Source organism: Epinephelus fuscoguttatus, linkage group LG7 (genome assembly GCF_011397635.1).
Source record: "Epinephelus fuscoguttatus linkage group LG7, E.fuscoguttatus.final_Chr_v1".
NCBI lineage: Eukaryota > Metazoa > Chordata > Actinopteri > Perciformes > Serranidae > Epinephelus > Epinephelus fuscoguttatus.
The window spans coordinates 43,075,080-43,094,310 of NC_064758.1; the positions used below are offsets into that span (position 1 = coordinate 43,075,080).

The following is a 19,231-nucleotide window of genomic DNA, read 5'->3' on the forward strand; positions in this document are numbered from 1 at the left end:
GACTTTAGGTTTACCTTTATGATGCTTGTGATATTCAGTTAGTTAAGTTGTTCATGCTAGTTGTGTTGTACTGGACTGCATTATATTGAGAGGTGTTATTTAAATTTTATCTATCCATTATTTAGGCAGGAAGGTCTCGTTGAGATACAAGATCTCATCATCTCCTGGTGTTTGATGTATAAAACTCTTCTCTATATAATGTAGTCCAGTACAACACCACTGCATACTACAACCTGATGATATGATGAAATGATAAACATATTAAATGTACACATTTCCCACAGTGTCAAAAAAAAAAAAAGAATGTTAGAAACTTTGCGAGGGTAGAATTGATGGCTGAGCTGTTGTATTACGTTGTACAGGTGTACAACACAAAGTGCATATTTCAGAATGTCAACAAAATTAATATAAATAAATAAATAAAAAGTTAAGTTGATGATAAATCCTATAATCACACACACAAAAAAAAGTCAAAACGAAACACAAAACGAGCATCTGTGTTGCCGTGGTGATGCTTACATCCTTGTTGCCGAGGTAGAAGACGAACTGTTGTTCGCTGTTGTCCTGCCGCCTGGCTCGTGCCGCCTCCGGCAGAGTGATGTAGAACTTCAGGGAGGTGTAGGCAGCCAGGTCGGCCAGGTTTTGTGGTGTACGGACCTGAACACCAGACGCCCCGTTAAACTTCACCGGCACGCTCACCTGGACGGAGGAAAGAGGAGGGGAACAGATGATACAGAAGCATTAGATGCTGCTGGAGAGAAAAAGTTTTGTGTGTTTGAGCATGTGTGTGTGTGTGTGTGTGTGTGTCGGAGTGTGTACCTTGCTGGCAGCGTTGCGCGCCTGCTGTATGAGCTGTCGGATGCGGCTGATGTTCTCAGAGATGTTTGGCATCTGTGCCGAATGATTCTGCAGTTTATCCAGCTTCTTCATGAGCAGAGGAATCGTCTCACCCAGTGCGTGCACTACAGAGAGAGAATTATATTCAGTGATTCATATTCCAGTTTTATGTTCACTAGGAGCTCAGCAGTTTGTTATTTGGAGTGTTTGTTAAGTTAGATTTCATTCGTCTTATTGATATCTGGCGTTAGTCAATGTACAAAAATTTGAACAGCTTCATTTTTTCCCATGGGGCTGCAACTAATGATTATTTTTATTACTAATGAATCAGATTAACAAGTTTATTCTCTGTTAAAAAAAATGATTAAAAAAAATAAAATAAAATAAAGTAAAAAATAAATAAATAAAAACCGCCCATCCCAAATTTCCTGGAGCCAAGATATTATCCCAACTAAATTCCTATTTTGTCTGATCAACGGGCCAAAACCTAAAAACATTTAATTTTAGAATGATAAATAAATACAGAGACTCAAATGATTTAATTGACAATAGCTGCCAATTCATTTTAAGTCAGTTTATTAATTATTTCACTATGAATTAAAATGAAAATAGGCTAAAGCGCTTGAATTAGTAACTTAGACAGAAAAACTGTTGGATAAATGTTGATTTTTTTTAATTACGTAAGAGAACTGAATGATGATTGATGCACATAAAACAGAAGTATACAGTTATAAAAATGTTTAATGAGGCTTTAGAACATGCAGATAAAATATATGCTTATTTGATTATCTTAAACAGTTTGAATCTGTTTTGTATCTTTAAAGCTGTGAGGGGAATGTTAAGGGGAAACTGTGAGCAGGCATCATGGCTAAAGATTTATATGAGCAGAAATCACATGACAAAAAACAACAGACCGACAGGAAATAAAAAGTGTGGAAGTCCATCAGTTACAGAAATAAGTCTTTTTTTTCTTTGGTGATACGTTCATAAGCTCCTACCGGTCTTGTTGGCCTCCATCAGTGCATTGTTGATGTCATCGTTGGTGGCGTTGGCGTCTCCGTAGGCCTGCTGCCATTGGTCCAGCTTCTCTTTAATGGGACGCAGGGCATCGTTGACCTCTGTGGCCGTGGTGTTCGCCAGATCTGCTGCTCGCTTTGCCTCGTCGATCTCCTGACTCACATCTGTTCATGACAGAGAAAGAGAGATGAAAATTAATAAATTAAGACGACATCATGTGAGATTTCTGTGCTTGGATGATTTATATTACTACTTCTACATGTTGTTGTAGAGGTCTACACAAAGGCCATACACATTTTCACCATAGCTCTCTGAATGCGGTGTGTGTGTGTGTGTGTGTGGGGGTTGCATTTCTACTTTGATATCTACTACTTCCCCCTCTTGAGTTTGAATGCACTCACTTTAATCTCCTTTAGACAAAAGCTTCCACGAACTCAGTGTGAGTGTGTTGAGTGTGCGTACTTGTGGTGAAGTTGAGGTTGTTCTGAACCATCTCCAGGTCCTTCATCACGTCAGCCTGTTTGGTTTTGGCGTCGTCCAGTCGTCTCTTAGCATCTTCCAGCTGCGGCTTCAGCTCTGTGCAGCAGAAAAACAAAAACTTAAACTACAAAAACATCCAAACTGACGTCTACATGACTCTACTTTTACTTGATTCATGACATCCCTTAAAACAAATCTCTTAAATGAAGATATTAATGAGTGTTTACTGTTGTTGAGTTCATCATTTAGCGCCTGGACATCTTTCTTCAGCTCCACGCTGTGGTTCCTCAGAGAGTCAGCGATCTTACCAATATCCTGGTCCTTTATGTTCTAAACACACACGCACACATACACACACACACCGATATTACAAGCTATTCAAAGCTGGCAGTTTTCATCTGAGCATGCATGTGTGCTCATACAGGTGGAAAAATAAATGTGCACGTGTGTCCTGTACCTCCATTGTATCGTTAGCAGCCTTTTCGGCCATCTTGGCAGCCTCCTCTGCCTCCTTGATGCTGTTGATGATCTTGTTGTAGGCTTGTGTCACATCCACAAATCCCTCCTTCTTTGCATTTGCAACCACACTGCAGACACACACATGTAAGATTCATTAACATCTTCTCTTTACTAATTGATATTATCTACCTGGTGAGTTCTGACAGTACAGCAGCGAGGCAGTCAGAGTCGTCTCTCTGCCTCCTCTACCTCAATGTAGCTGAGCAGCTATCTGGTCTCTTACCTGGTCAGGTTCATGGCTGAGGCGTTCAGCCACTCAGCGTGTTTCTCTGCTTTCTCCACCAGAGGGATTTTGGAGTCCGCCAAAGCAAAGTTTTGTACTTTCTTTGCCAACGGTGTCCGAGCGCCGTCCAGCATTGCAGCCAAACGCTCGTAGTCCTGAGAAAGACGTTTGAAGTGTTAAAGAGACAAATACAGGACAACTTAACATTTTCCAGTTTGATACAAGACTGCGAACTTTGTCACATCACTTCCTGTGTCTCTACTGGCACCATCAATGACAATATCTGTTTTTAGCCTCATTGTAGCCTGTAGCTCTAACTGCCTCTCTGGGCACCACGTTCACATGTGCATGCTTGCACGAGACCGTGAGACATGGGCACCGCCTTCATGTGTGTTCATGTGCTCTCGCTGTAGTCAGAGCTGCAGGCTACAATGAGGCTAAAAACAGAGTTTGAATGAGGTTTTTCCAAACAACTTTTTATGTCGGGGCTTCAGGACATTTGGATCACTACGGACGAGCAGTATGGAGATATTTTGTGGTTTCAATTATGTGTTTTTGGACATTTGAATCTGGGGCGCCGTCAGCCTCCATTAGGTGGAGTTGTGTTGCTACCTCCTCTCCCCTTGGATCTCTGCAAGTGATGTGAGGACTCTAAAACTTCACCTGAGCCTCCCTCGGCATATGGGTGAGTAGATAATGGCTGAATTTTCATTTTTGGGTGCACTATCCCTTTAAAAAACCTTTAAAGGGACAGTTCACTCCAAAATCAAAAATACGTAGTTTTCCTCTTACCACTAGTTCTATTTATCAGTCTAGACCAGTGGGTTGTGGGTCCATTCTTGGAACGCAAGTGATTCACAAACGTGTCACGAAGTACAGCAAATTTCCAGCACAGAGCTTTTATTTTGAAGTGCTGTTTCCTGCTGAGTAAATAACAAACAGCTACTTGACAGAGACAGCAAACTAGCACAACGACATGACCGAATGCAAGTATGACACTGAATGTATTAAACTGTGTGACTAATGACTAGGGAGAAATATGGACCTCATGGCTGGACCAGTTGGGAACCACTGATCTAGATTGTTTTGGTGTGAGTTGTGTTGGCGATATCGGCCGTAGAGATGTCTGCTTCCTCTCTAATATAATGGAACTAGATGTCACTCTGCGTTTGTGCCCAAAGCGCCAGTAGATGCACCCTTCCTTCTGCGTGGTGGGCAAGTGTAGTTTGGTACAAAGAAAACAGTTCCTACATGAAACTGCTCACAACAAGGTCTGTGGATTATCTTGAGTAACTGGGTCAAAATTTCTGCAAAGAGACATCGCTGTTGAGTTTTTCATATGTATTTTTTTGGCACTTTGAGCACCACAAGCTGAGTGTCATCTAGTTCCATTATTATCGAGAGAAGGCAGACATCTCTACGGATGAATCCTCCAACACCAGAACAATCTAGATTATAAATGGCACTACAGGTAAGAGCAAACACATCTGTTTTTGATTTGGGGTGAACTGTCCCTTTAAAGTTGTGGCAAAATCACTAAAACATCTTCAAGATTACAGAACGATCTGCGAACTGAGTTGTAGTTTCTGAACACCAGGTGTGGTGTAGGTGGGCGCTGCAGAGCCTCCCCCACAGACTCATGTTGAAATGTGCGTTTGTGTGTGATCTAACCTCTTTGGAGTCGTGCAGCATGTTCAGCACATAGTTGACCTGTGCAACATCATCTTCAGCCATGTTTATCTGGTCGTTCACTTCCTTCTGCTTCACCAACAGGTCTGCGATCCTCCTCTGTGTTCGACAGAGACAGAGTTAATACCACCTTTGATCACTGACCTCTGCTCCTTCCTTACTGTTAGTCATGATTTCTCACCTGGTTGTCCTCCAGGGTTTTCTCGTTGATGTTGTTGATCTCTGCGGCTCTGGCGGTGTTGTTCACCGCTTCGTTCAGGGCGTCTCTGAGATCCATCATTTCAGAGTGGAAGCGGGACAGGCGGTCTCTGATGGCTTTGGACAAGTCGCTGTTTTCTCCATGACGACCTGCCAACTCCTCGTTAACTCGATCCAACACTAGCAGTGGACAGAAGGAGGAGACAAATGATGAGATCACACCTACAGCTGGTTTTGATTCGTTTGGTCTGAATCATAGTGGAAACGTTGAGCTTGTGTTAACTTGCATCAGGTCAGTTTAGTTAGTTTACCTAACCCCACCCAATGAGGCCAGCACTATGTACAACTCTCAAGGCCCTGTCATAAAGATAATCATGACACAACACACAGCAACTTTTTGTTTGTGGTGAGTGAACTTACGCTTCTTTGCCTCTGTCTTCTCTCTGTCAGCTATCTTCTTCTGCCCCACCCAGCTCCTGAGCCTCATCTCCCTCAGCATGGCCTGCACCTCCCTCATCATCCTCTCCCTCTCCTTGTCATCCTGCACGGCCTCGGTGTCATTCTGCAACGACCGGTTCGCCATCAGCATGAGATCTGTGGAAAGCATCACAAAAAAATAAATCATTCAAACTGAGCTGCAGTGTTTGTGGGATGAGACTGGAAACAATCCTCTTTTCAATGGTCCTTACAAAAATAACTCTAAGAGGTTTAAGGTGACGGTTTCATCTGAAGGAAACTGTGTTTTAAAATGTTTATGATGCTGTTAAATAACTTCTCACTGGTTCATCTTAGGGCAAATATTAGCACAAAGTGTCTACAGGTATCAAACACTGAAATTTAACACTTTTTGAGACCTTTTCAAGAAGATTTTTAACCAAATTTAAAGCAATAGTGCACCCAGAAATGAAAATTCAGCCATTATCTACTCACCCATATGCCGAGGGAGGCTCAGGTGAAGTTTTAGAGACAACTTTTTATGTCGGGGCTTCAGGACACTTGGATCACTACGGACGAGCAGTATGGAGATATTTTGTGGTTTCAATTATGTGTTTTTGGACGTTTGAATCTGGGGCGCCGTCAGCCTCCATTAGGTGGAGTTGTGTTGCTACCTCCTCTCCCCTTGGATCTCTGCAAGTGATGTGAGGACTCTAAAACTTCACCTGAGCCTCCCTCGGCATATGGGTGAGTAGATAATGGCTGAGTTTTCATTTCTGGGTGCACTGTCCCTTTAAGTCGTCTCCACTGGCTTCTAAAATCTCTCTTGAGTCTAAATTTTCAAATTTTGCAAGCTGCTTTACTGATCTATATCAGATATATGTTATGTTATTTTTATAAGAGACAAAACTGAGTTAAAATTACTTTGATAATTATACATCAATTTTGCACTTTATCTGTGTGATTATAATGTGTAGTAGACAATATTAATACTATTATTTTTAATTCCCTATTTATATATATATATATATATATATATATAAGTTTTAAGTTTTTTAGTGGAGTGGACATTTGCGCTGTTTTCTTTTTTAGGTAATTTCTTTTTTTTAATACTTATAGTTTTACAAATTGAAACCACATACAAAACACACAGACGATAATAAACAAAACAAACAAAACAAAACAAGCTGCCAGCCCACAGAAATGTATACAAAAATACAAATATGCATGTCAGTTTACACACTGATTCAAGAGTCCAGAAGTGGATTATACAGTCTGAGACAGAGTCCACAAAACCGAGACCAAGTGAGGTCAAGGAGACAAGTAGCTTGACTGTTCAAAGCACGGTGCGGTCAATACAGTACAAAGTAATACAGTCCAGTGTAGTTAGTTCTGAGGATGCTGCCTATCCCTTCAAATATACTCAATAAAGGGACCCCAAACATCAAGGAACTTGTGATGAGTGTCTGACAGAGTATATCGAATATCTTCCAAATATATACAAGAAACCATGTCATTCAACCATTTTTTGAAACAAGGAGGGGAAACTGATTTCCACTCTCTCAGAATAACCCGTTTTGCTGCAACCATACCAAACATGAGGGCTTGTTGAAGTGATAAGGGAAGAGTGAGAGAGAAGTTGGAGCAGCCCAGTATTATCAGAAGACTGTCAGGAATCTGAACTGTTCACTATATACATCACTGTACAAATGAAAAATGTCATCCTAAAAATAAGCTTAGGGCAGGACCAGAAAAGGTGACCCAGAGTCCCGTCATCTAAATTGCATTTATCACAGGTAGCAGAGACAGAGGGAAAGATCCTATTCAGTTTGGTCTTGGAAAAATGTAGCCGATGGATGACCTTGAACTGAATAAGCTGAAGTCTGGCATTGATAGAACAAGTTTTGATTTTTTTAGGTAATTTCTGAATGTAATGTGTATAAATGAGACATGCAGCTGTGAAAAAAGGAGACGTATACGTTGTATTGCTGTTGATGAAAACTAAATAAAAATGTAGCTCTAAAAACACTGACTTCAATCTCGAAATGTTTAAGTTTTGTACTGTCAATATGATTTTTTTTCTGTGTATAGGGAAAAAATGTTTCTGTCCCAGCACGTCATATTACTGCTAAAGCAGCAGCTGATGCACTGTTTGACTTACATTAATAGTTTGTTTGATAGTGTATAATCATGTTTTGACAGATTTTTGATGGACTCATTGTTCTCTGTCCTACCGTTCAAATCTTTGGTTATGTTGTTGATGAAGGACAGCAGGTCTTGCGCCCTCTTGTGCGCGTTAGTGGTACTGTTCTGCAGGTCGTCGGCCCTGTCGGCCATCACTGCCGCCTGAAAACACCACAAATATCCAACACTCTCAGTTCTACATGAAAACAGACACATTTATAATATGTTCATAGCGGCAGAATGAAAACTGGAAAATGTGCCTGCATTACATTCAGGTGAATAAACGACAGGGAGAGTGGTAACTGTAATTATTTAAGCCTCTCTTTAGCCCACACACAGATGTGTTTAAAAATGCAGTAAAAAGGTTATTATGAGTTATATTGTGCTTTCTAAAGTCCTCATTATGATCTCATACTTGTATCAATTTTAGTGAACGTATGCTTCATGTAAAGATTAGAATTTTGAACGACTGTATCTTGAGGAGAATTTTGTCAAAATATAATTATCGTTATAATTACTGAGAAAATCAACAATAAGTTAATGCAAAGAGCAAGTGTATGTGTGTGTGTGTGTGTGTGTGTGTGTGTGACTGTACCTTGTTCTGCAGCTCATTAATGTCATCATTGATATTTGTGATCTCAGCATCCAGCATGTCGGCCCGACTCCTGCTCTCATCCAGCGTGCTGTTGTACTTCTCGATGGCCCGCTGGAATCATGGGAAAATGAGTTTATTGTAAAGAGTATACATATGAGAACGGTACAGCTTATTGCTTCAGCCACATCCCTGGTGAGGCTGTTCATATGTGTGTGTACACTCACAGCGAGGTCCTCCACAGACTTGTTGAGACTGTTCATCTGAGCCCAGGCCATGGAGCTGGCGTTCAGACTCCTCAGCTGTGTGGCTACAGATTGGAAGTCGTCGTCCATTTTTTCCAGATCCTCCAACAGGACGACGACGCAGTTGTCACACGCTGCAAGAAAAACAAACACACTCAATTCCACTTATATAGGATGTTACAACACTCTCAGACAAATGTCTTGTTTTTCTCTTTAAACAAATTGAACACACAGATTTATCAGGTGTCGTCACCCTATAAATGAAATCGTGTGTTTTACTTACGTTCACAGTGCATGCCATGGTGGTGCTCCACAGGTACGTTGTATTTAATGGAGCAGGTGTCGCACTGTTTCCCTGTCATTCCGTCAGGACAGCGACACTCTCCTGTGCGCGGGTCACAGCGACCTCCTTTACAGTCGCACTCTGGAGGGAGGAAGCCGTCGAACACAACAGGAGGGTTTCATTTTGTTAGAACCATTTTGCAGCCACAGCGTTATCTAATTAAAGTCGCCACTGTAAGCCAGGAATAACGCCTATTACTCTTCCTGCCACAATGACTTATATTATTGGCACATACAGCTTCTATCAATATGGCTGCTGTTAACGCCACTGTCTCTAATATAACTGCTACTTTTTGAGCTCTAATCCGGTTTGTCAGCATCTTTTCTGCTGAGCTGAAGTGCTCACACTGTCCTGATTCCAGCTGCAGCTGATGGTCTGCATTTCAATATAAAGTGAGCACACTTTACTGTATGAGCTGCAGTTGTAACCAGTTACATGTGTTGGTTAGGCTGCAAAGAATCTGTACAAAACTCAAAAAACATATTGCTCCACAACATGGAAGAGCTAGTCAAAGAACAACATCAGTGTAACCTGAGAATAGATTTTAAAATAGTCAATAATTGCTTTGCTGTGCATTGCGTCATGCATTCACTCACTCTTGCATCCGTCAGGTCCGTAGTCCCAGTATCCAGGAGCGCACTGTTTGCAGTTCGGCCCGTTGACTCCGGGCTGACAGGCGCACTGACCGCTCTCAGGGTCACACGGCTGGACGAGAGCTGCAGAGGCGTCGCAGTCACACTGACGGCAGCCGGAGCACGACTCGAAACCAAAGGCGCCGTCCTGAGAGGAGAAACGGATTCAGGATGAAGCATGAGGTGAAGCTGTAAAAGTTAGTCTTGCTTTCTAGCTGCAACATCTTGGATTGGTTCATCTGATTGGCTCCTGATACAAAGTTTAATTTGGAGGGAAAAGTGCGGGAATCAGAGTGAATCAGAGACTGTAAAATTTAGGAAAGAAAAACTCGAGCAGCTCTCACCTCACAGCGATCACAGCGAGGTCCGGTGACTCCAGGTTTGCAGCGACACTGTCCAGTGTGAGGGTCACATGACTGGGTGCCACATGGAGAGCAGCTACATTCTGTGTTTACACAGAGCAAACAAAACTTTTTACTTTAATCGTCCTTGTCTTACGTTACTCAAAGTGTCGCGATATCTGATTTCTTTATTCAGTGAAGCTTTTACTCCAAAATTCTGCAGCTTAATTAAATCAAATGAGCGCATGAAGGCATCTCATGAACTTAGTTTGAACTCACTGGTGCAGTTTTTGGCATTAATAGCGTCTCCGTAGTAACCGGGAGCACAGATGTCACAGTGAGGCCCGGCCGTGTTGTGCATGCAGCTCAGACACTCGCCAGTCAGCGGGTGGCAGTCGGTGAACAACATGTTGGGGTCCGTGTTGTCGTTGCAATTGCACAGCTGGCACCTGCTACCCAGCACCATGGGGTTGCCGTAGAAACCGGGGGCGCACCTGTGTCAAGACGCACATTATGTAATGAGACATGTTTCTGCAGCAGGTTTTACTTCATCAGTTAAGGATCCAGAATGTTAAAGAGGTAACAGCTGTCGTTCTTGTTTGGAAAAAACAACAACAAAAAAACAAGACAAACTCAATATTTTATAATTAATTTAAAGATTGGTGCTGTGGAGGTTTGCTTACCTTTCACAGTGTGGTCCAGCGTACCCCGGCATACACAGACACTGCATCCTGTCGCCTCTCTGCACACAACCCTCTGCAAAGCTGCACAGAGAGACAGAGACAAGGAGTTACTATAATCTAAGATTAAATGAGAAAAAGGATCTAGGGAAAAAGAGAGAAGTAACAGCAGAGAGTAAACTGCACTGACTTGTTGGATGGGACCCTCAGCGGGCAGGGACAACTGGAGCAGGACACCGCTTGTCCGTCAAGACTGTTGTTGCCAAGGAAACCACCCTGGCAAGTCTCACAGTGGTCCCCGGCTGTGTTGTGCTGACAGTTCTGATGCGCAGAGAGACAAAACAATGACTAATCTATAAACTACGCTAAAGACAGTTATCAATAAGGAATGATTAATGTTACAGATCCTCACCAAACAGATCCCAGATCCATCCAGACACAGGTCAGAGTGTCCGTTACAGTTACAGGGGACACACTTGCCCAGAAACAGGCCGATTGTGTCTCTGTAGTAACCTGGAGCACATTTCTGTGGACAGAAACATCAAACACAGAGTGTGAGGGCTGAGAAGATTATTTTTGTTAATATGAATGTGTTAGAAAATAGATTTTTAAAAAAGCCTGTATTATATAGTTTCTATATTATTAGTTAGGAATTTTAATAAAACATTTTCTTGGATAGAACTAACTGATATTGATCACTTCACAGTCAGCTGCACCATGAGCCGATGTGGTTACTCACCTGACACGAGTCTCCCAGGTAATTGGCGGGACACATGCAGATCTCTACGTTGTTGGCATGACGACCGGTGGGCAGGCTGTCAGCGCCCTCCAGCACAGCCCCACGTATGGACACTGAGTGGGCCGACTGTGAGTGCAGGGCTCGGATCTGCAGAGACTCCAGACCGACCAGAACCATCATGAGCTCCTCCCGAGAAACAGAGTTCCCCGTCTGAGCGTGACGGAAACTTCCCTGCGAGGAAAGAGAGGAGGGAGGGAGGTGAACAAAAGTGAGGTTAGGGTTAGGCTTTGGACTTTTCTTTATTCAACAATAGAGAAGTGAAGTCCATCCCCCTCTGGTGGACCACCATGGGACCCTTTTTTGTAAACCCCCCCCCCCAAAGTTCAATTTTACAAGTCAAGAAAGTCTATGTTTGTTGTAAAAGTGTTTAAGCATAAGACCGTGAAAATACATAATTAAAAAAGACTACAGCACAAAGGTGACATCACCTTTCTCTCCTGCTGAGGTTACCACGCCTGTGTGGTTCGTACTCACACTAGCAGCGGGTGTTAAGGGACTGTTCATTATTTATGAGGGGGACGAGGATGGTCAAAAGGCAGAAAGAATGTCAAATAATTTTTTAAGCACTGGGGAAGGACTAAATTTATTTTTTATTTTTTGGCTTAGGGAAGGGGCATAAAAATTTAAATGGTTGTATTTTATATTTATTTCACCACAATTTTTTAAAGACAACATGCAGGCATGTTAACTTTAAAAATCCCCAAAATTACACCATTTATCACAACCAGAAACTGTAAAAACAGAAAATATCGTTGGATTTTCAAATTTCTGATGGTCCTTGGACACATCACGCAGCAAGCCCTCTCCTCTGATAAGTAAAGAACAGTCTGTAACAAGACTAGGAGTCGCTACATAAAACACATCAGGCAATATCGTTAAACTTATCTGTTTCTCTCATCTTATCATATTATAATAATACTCATAATATTCATCTCCTTCAAAACATAAAGTACACCGTCTTAAATGTTTCTTCAATCTGCTCAACCTAGATTAGAAAATGATGTTGAGTTTGCATAAAAATGGACATACAACCAATTTTAGTCATTTGAAAATTCCTAATTCTGTGTTGTTTATTTTGTTGTTGTAAGGTTTTCTTGTCCCATATGAGCGGAGGGAGTTTAAAGATCAACAATAACAAGAGGGGCAACCAGAGGAGCAAGGTGGAGCTCTTTCTGGGCAATAAATTACTGCAATAGTGTAAAAATGACAATGGTACGAATATGTTTATGTAAGGGACTGTACACAAATTTTCGGGGGAGTGGGGATCAGAAAATGAGGAATTTTTTTTCTTAGTTTAAGTTGCGTTTGAGAGCACTGAGAGGTCTTTTTTTTTTTTTGTACTTTTTTCCATCAGATTTATATTTTATTTGGAAATAAAATAACTTGGTAGCCAATAAATCCTATATGTCAGTTTTGAGAGACATTAACAGATGTGGATCTTTAAGTTATAAGTGATTGAAAATGTTTCACTATCTCCAAATCTCTGGTTCATCTCTGTTGTCTGAGGTCAGGACGGCAAATAGGGTGATAAAGAATAAATCAAGTGTTCAGAGAACAAGACAAGATGGTGGCAACAACAACTGAGGGGTCCTGAACACCTTATAAAGCTGTACTGCATCAGCAAATATTGCATATGAGCCGCTCTAGATGGCAATGTGAGACTAGATTACATCACCTGAGGACACCTGCTAAATCTTTACAGTTAATAAATCTGAAGCTCTTGTTTACATCTCAGGAAAAAAAAGGATTTGCCTCAGGTGATCAACACTATAAAGTATGACAATATTTTGGAAATCCGACATGTTGCTGCCGGTGTGTGTGTGTGTCGTGCTGTTAAACTCAGCTTCTCGCATAAATCTCCTGCGACCTCGTGCAGCTCAAACTCCCCATGACGGCATGTACGAGTGACTTTACCTCGACCATGTGGACGATTCCCAGGTGAGGCTCTTCAGGTGAGGAGTACTCTCTCTCCATGAACACCAGGGTCATCTGGTTACCCTGCAGGACGAAGGTGTGTGTGCCGTTAGGTAACAGTGTGTGTGTGTGTTCTGTTCCAGGCTTTTGGCAAGTAAAGGATTCATTCTTATAAAACTCTTCTTTGTGTGTACATGCACATGAAACTGGGTTATAGAGATATTTGTGAGTGGGTGTGTGTGTGTGTACCTTGAGAATGATGTCAGGCCTGGAGGCTTCTGCAGGCAGAGACAACACGTCGCCTCTCATAGTCTGAGTGTGGAGACGATACCTCAGATAACCTCCATAGGATGAGACCTGTGGAGTCGGGGAAAGATTTAGGAGATATTAAGTTGAAAGAACAAACATAAATAAAACAAAAGGAGACAAACAGCAATGAGGCAGGAAGTAACAAATGAAAGGACAGACAGGAAAAGCAGACAGACTGCGTCCTAATCCAGACAACAATGGATTACATTCAGACTTTACAGTCAAACAGAAACAAGATCCTAGGATAAAACGCCCTCATTTCCATGGTAACCATGCAGGTTTTGGCAGAGCTGACACCTGAAGCTGGTTCGTGGAGCGTAACAGGACGCAGTCTGGGGTTTAGATCGACCCGTCGGCCTGCAGACTGATGCTGGTGGAGGAGCACATGAAAGATGACGATTCAAATGTCAAGACAAAAACGCTGATCTGTATCCAGACACCTCGTCTGAGCCTCTGGATCACGATGTGGGATCACTGCGTGTACGATAGGCGTGTGTGTGTGTGTGTGTTGAGACGGAGCCACATGTTGTGTCTCATGTTCTTATCATTACATTTAAGTAACAAAGGTGACAGGTACGTTGGACTCTATTAGTGTGATATTTTAAAGCAGGGGTCAGCAACCTTTACCATCATCATCATCATCATCATCATCATCATCAACTTTGGCCCTGTTGACCGGTCTTTTGCATTTGATGAAGCCAAACCTTTATCCTTTTTCCACACTCATCTGCTGGCTTGGTTTGGTCTGGTTTGACTTGGCACATCAGCCAAGTGCAGCTGTGACTTGCGTCTCCATTACAACAGGTCTACCTGCTTGGAGGTCATAAGTGATGACGTTTTAAAGCAGCGTCTCACTGTAGCTGATTCTGCTTTTACTTTCCTCCCTGCCAAATCAGTAAGCTTGATTTTATTGAAGAAAAACTGCTAACAAAGTTCTGGTAATTGACCTTTCGCTAAGCCCCGCCCCTTTGTGATGGTTGGACAAGCTGTCGCAGTAAGCATGGAGCCCACACTGTAACTAACTGCACTCCCTGAAGAAATGTTATCATATTTTTGTAAAAACAAAAGCGTGATTCCAGAGAGCAGCAGACAGAGGGGTCTACAGTCTGTGTTTGAAGGATATATCCAGGATGTCAAACTGACTCAGCAGCAACAACAGGTTAAAAAGACAAAGATAGTTAGAAGCTAAAGCCGAACTATAGGCTACAGATCACAGTGTAAAAGTGAACCACCACATCACTGCTGATCGCCACACAAGACAATGAATATAAAGGGAAACTTTGCTGATACTGAACCAGCTGTGTGGCATCACAGTGTGTGCAGATGAACAGTGTTTGACTTCACCCCCGTGCTGCTGCCAGCACCCGGACCTGTGCTACTGGACGACCTAACCCTACACTTTCCAGGGTTTGATTTTGGTTTTGGAACAGGGAGGAAATGTCTATCTTTTTCCAACCTCTCCAGGTGATGAGTATCATTAATACACGACGTGCCCCAGGCACAACATTTATCAATCAATCAACTTTATTTATAAAGCCCAATATTACAAATCACAATTTGCCTCACAGGGCTTTACAGCATACCACGTCCTTCTGTCCTTATGACCCTCACAGCGGATAAGGAAAAACTCCCGAAAAAAACCCTTTAACGGGGAAAAAACAGTAGAAACCTCAGGAAGAGCAAATGAGGAGGGATCCCTCTTCCAGGACGGACAGACGTGCAATAGATGTCGTACAGACATCTATTTACAGGGTTTTCCCTGCCTATCTAAGACAAAGGTGGGCCGCTTGGGTGATTTTGGCCGCCGCCTTGGTTAAAGTGTGTGTGTGCATAAGGGGTGTTCAGATGTAGCGTCTTTTGCGCACAAACCCATTACTCACAACAGGCTCACAACGGTGCGACGCGCTTGTTTTTTCATCCGGCGCACAGCTCCACAGACCTGCTTCTCCCTCCGGTGTTGTGTCAGATCCCGGTTCTCCTTCGGTCTGTCTCTCCTACTGTTTCCCACAGAGCTTTGCCCCGCTAAAAAGGCGAAGGACGCCCGTATGTGGAAAGACGTCGCCTCCAAGATGTAGATTATGTATCATAGACAAGAAACACACATTTCAGCACCGTTGACTTCTATGATCAGAACAGACATGTCCTGTGATTTTCAGCCTCCTTTCATATTTAATAGAGGGGGGACAATACCTGACAGTAATATTCTCAGCTGTCAGGATGTGCCTGCTGTAAAGAGTAAATATAATCATAGAAGGCTGAAAATCACAGGACATGTCTGTTCTGAGATACAAGTCAGCAGTGTAAAGCTCAAGCATGTGGGGGCCTCCTTTCATATTTAATAGAGGGGGGACCGTTTCTAAAAGTACAGCTGTCAAGATGCCTCCCGCCACAGACCTTTGCCACCTTGGTCTCGAAAACACCCAGGGAAAACCCTGATTTAGCTCCAAATCCACAAAACCAGCCTTCGCTGAGCCTTGCAACACACACGCTTGTTTCAGGAGGAAAAGGGGGGTCATCAGGGGTCAGCTGTGGTCGGCAAGATGTCACCACTACCCGTTTAGAGGCAGGCAGGCGCGCTTTCGGCCCTACTCCAGAGATGGTTTATCTCTGGTGCGGCTCGGCACGTGTAAACTGGCAATGGAAAGACAAATGAGCATGGTATGACTTGGCGCAGATATAAGTGGTGATGGAAAGAGTTCACTTTGCATCTATGCGAGACATCCTCTGTCAACCTTCCCTGGGTAAATACAGACTGATAAGATAAATAAACTTCTTCCACAACGCAGCTGGTTTAAGAAGGCAAAGAGTCACTGAAGGATTAAAGTTGTTTCTACAAAAGATTCCAACAAGCCCAGTTTGCCTGGTCATGTCTAACTTGTTATTTCTATCAGTGAAGCTGTTGATATGGATCTCATGAGTTTACTGCAGTCAGAGTGCCGGAGTGTGTGTTTTAAAAAGCACACACACACTGTCAGTCACTGAAGAACAAAGATCCTCTATGATGCAGAAAAAATCTCACTTAAATAAAGAGTGAATTAAATGTTTATGTGTACTTGCATTTACAAACTTTCTTGACAAATAAATTATTTTGAATCTAAGTAAGACTCAGAATCTATTCACTTCTCCCACCACCCTCAGAGGACATCTGTCCCCTCTTACCTTGTCTCCCAGGTAAGTCTTTGGTGCGTGCCAGTGGAGGTCCTGGTAAACGTCGGGCACGTCGCTGAGATCGGCCTCCACGAGGTCCTGACCAGGATACACTGCGACCGGCACTTCCTGTTTGTCTGCTCCCAGCAACACCCAGCCCTCCATGTTCATCACCTGCAGCAGAACGACGAGAGAGAGGAGATCAACACCTGTTCACAACATGCTGAGAGAGGAATGCAAATACTTTGTTTCTGTAACATCTGAAGGCAACAAATCAACATGACTAATATAAGAGAATATTAACGTTATAAATTCTGAGTGGGAGCATTTAAGACAGCAATGACACTCAGCAGGAAGTTCGACAGCAACTCAAATAAGTGAATTATCAGAATAATAAAGGTGAGAATCTATACGTGTGCAGTCAATGTACCGATATAATTGGGGACAGTCAGGGTGTTTTCACACTTGGTCCTTTTCAGCTCTCTAAGTGGACTCAGAGTGGTGACTCAACTTTTTTGGGCACATGTGAACGCTCCAAGAGAACTCAGACCACTCTGAAGTGAACCAAACAGTTCAGTTTGCTTCAAGTCCGTGTGAACACAAAACGCTCCAGGTTCACTTTGCTGTTGTATTTAGCCCTCTAGATCACATGCTGTTGACCTGGGACACTTGAAAGAACAGACGAAACCATGTCGGCCTGTAACACTTGTAAGGACGCAGGACGAGGAGTAGTTTGGTCCTCAGAAGATACCACACATCTCCAGATGTAGAATGTAGAATACATCAAATGGCAACAGTCTACAGCACAAACACTGAGGTGTTCCTCCAATTTTAAGTTCATCTGAAAACAAGGGGCTTCATAAATCACACTGCAGTGCCACGACAAAGAAAAAACAAAACCATGTATATATACTCTATATATAATGTGAACAGAAAGAGGACTGGGTCCCTATCAGAGAAAGTAAGAGTCCATTTTTAAATGAACTGACAATGTGAACACAAAAAGAACTGAGTCCCTTTTCTGTTGGTTCACTTTTTGGTGCACTTCAAGAGGACTTGAGTTTGACTTCTTTAAAAAGGACGTTATGTGAAAACACCCGAAAAGGCACAGTGTGTAGGATTTAGCTAGTCTTCTGTAGAAACATTGCAACACAACGAGTCAGACCCCGTGAATAAGGACAATGTAGAGATGAGGGCTCGTTCTAATCTGACAAAAACATCATTTTTAGTTTTAGCAGGTGGTTACACACTAGTGAAAACAAAGCTATGAGTATTATATTTCAATTCTGCCAATAAATCCCACTAAAGCCTACACACTGGACCTTTAAAGACGTCGCTTTGGACTCTGGGAAACTAACATTCCAGCCATGATCCGCTAATTTAGAAAATAATCTGCGTACCAATAATTGTTTGTGACAACAATGTTTTAGCAAGGGTGAAACAGAGACACAATCTCTACTTGTACAGAAGCCGACCATTAGGATTTGAAATCAAGGCTCTCTCTCTGTGAACTGCATCATAACGGCTAAAAAATGTTAATTATCTTCTGGATTTTGATTTTATTGCACAAGTTGATCAGTGGATGAACTTTAAAATGAAAGTCAGCGAGGTTTTTATAACATCCTGGAAACAGCTTGAGAGAAAGGTGACAGCGTTTGTGGTGTTAGGATAAAATAAAGTTAAAATAACCGAACACGAGTACCTCGATGCGTCTCTTCTCAGAGCTGCGGCAGCGGTCGGTGGCTCCGAAGCAGAAGCAGCTGGTGCAGCCCTTCGGGTTGGTTGGGTCCAAGTGGAACGTACCAACTCTGCACTGATCGCATCGGGAACCCTGGACGTTCTCCTGCAGGTGGAGGACACACAACAGGTCAGGACACTCTGTGGGTGCAGGAGGATGTGTGTGTGAGTGTGTGTATGTATGTGTTGCCCTACCTTGCAGAGACACTGTCCCGTGAAGGAGTCACACACTTCCTCTTCGGTTCCTGCCTCGTTGCAGTCACACGGTCTGCAGTTGGGGTAACCATAGAAACCGGGAGCGCAGCGGTCACACTGGCGCCCGACGATGTTGTTCTTGCACCTGGAAAAAATAAAAAACAATTCTTTTAATCAAATGACAAAAAAATCAATCAGTCTAAGTCTAGTTATCAAATATAAATCTAGCTACAAACTTTGACCCTGATGTGCTGACAAGTCTTTCAATCCTGCAGGAGATGAGAGGTTTACTGCTCCTCCCCATTATCCATCATAAGTGGCTGATTAATCATAAACATTTTGAGTTGATACACTGGCAGCCGACTGCAGGATAAACTCAACTGTGTGTATGTGTAAATACCAGGTGAGTGATGAGAGCCTTTAGGCAGAGAAACACTTTCAGCTTTACATCCCTGTCTTGTCCGGACAGAGCTGACACATTCTTCTGTGTGTGTGTGTGTGTGTGTGTGTGTGTGTGTGTGTGTGTGAGGGGGGGGATAACAGTAATTTAAGATATCTTGAATTCCTTGATGCTTACAGTGAGGGGCTAAAAATGAAAGGCTGAGGGAAGAAGTGACAGAAGATGGAAAAATGAGGTCAGTGGTTTTGAAGACAGATGCAAAGACATTTATAGAGAGACAGACACAAACACGTGGAGACAGAGAGGTCAGCATGC

At 42.7% G+C, this 19,231-nt stretch overlaps 1 protein-coding gene across 2 annotated transcripts in view; it reads right to left on the reverse strand.

The window, feature by feature from the left end:
• The window catches only part of lama5 (laminin, alpha 5), a 137,852-nt gene that overhangs the window by 14,262 nt on the left and 104,359 nt on the right, over positions 1-19,231 (reverse strand). For both annotated transcript variants that reach the window (XM_049582153.1, XM_049582152.1), the window contains exons 36-61: positions 18,517-18,661; positions 18,287-18,427; positions 16,597-16,758; positions 13,378-13,485; positions 13,129-13,212; positions 11,155-11,385; positions 10,828-10,941; positions 10,606-10,736; positions 10,419-10,499; positions 10,015-10,229; positions 9,739-9,839; positions 9,359-9,542; positions 8,703-8,843; positions 8,402-8,553; positions 8,178-8,288; positions 7,633-7,744; positions 5,384-5,557; positions 4,947-5,143; positions 4,748-4,864; positions 3,077-3,231; positions 2,792-2,921; positions 2,562-2,664; positions 2,317-2,430; positions 1,836-2,018; positions 820-962; positions 520-699 (exon numbers count right to left, since the gene is read on the reverse strand). In XM_049582153.1, the coding sequence (XP_049438110.1) occupies positions 520-699; positions 820-962; positions 1,836-2,018; positions 2,317-2,430; positions 2,562-2,664; positions 2,792-2,921; positions 3,077-3,231; positions 4,748-4,864; positions 4,947-5,143; positions 5,384-5,557; positions 7,633-7,744; positions 8,178-8,288; positions 8,402-8,553; positions 8,703-8,843; positions 9,359-9,542; positions 9,739-9,839; positions 10,015-10,229; positions 10,419-10,499; positions 10,606-10,736; positions 10,828-10,941; positions 11,155-11,385; positions 13,129-13,212; positions 13,378-13,485; positions 16,597-16,758; positions 18,287-18,427; positions 18,517-18,661 (3,709 nt within the window). The remainder of the gene's footprint in view (positions 1-519; positions 700-819; positions 963-1,835; positions 2,019-2,316; positions 2,431-2,561; positions 2,665-2,791; positions 2,922-3,076; positions 3,232-4,747; positions 4,865-4,946; positions 5,144-5,383; positions 5,558-7,632; positions 7,745-8,177; positions 8,289-8,401; positions 8,554-8,702; positions 8,844-9,358; positions 9,543-9,738; positions 9,840-10,014; positions 10,230-10,418; positions 10,500-10,605; positions 10,737-10,827; positions 10,942-11,154; positions 11,386-13,128; positions 13,213-13,377; positions 13,486-16,596; positions 16,759-18,286; positions 18,428-18,516; positions 18,662-19,231) is intronic.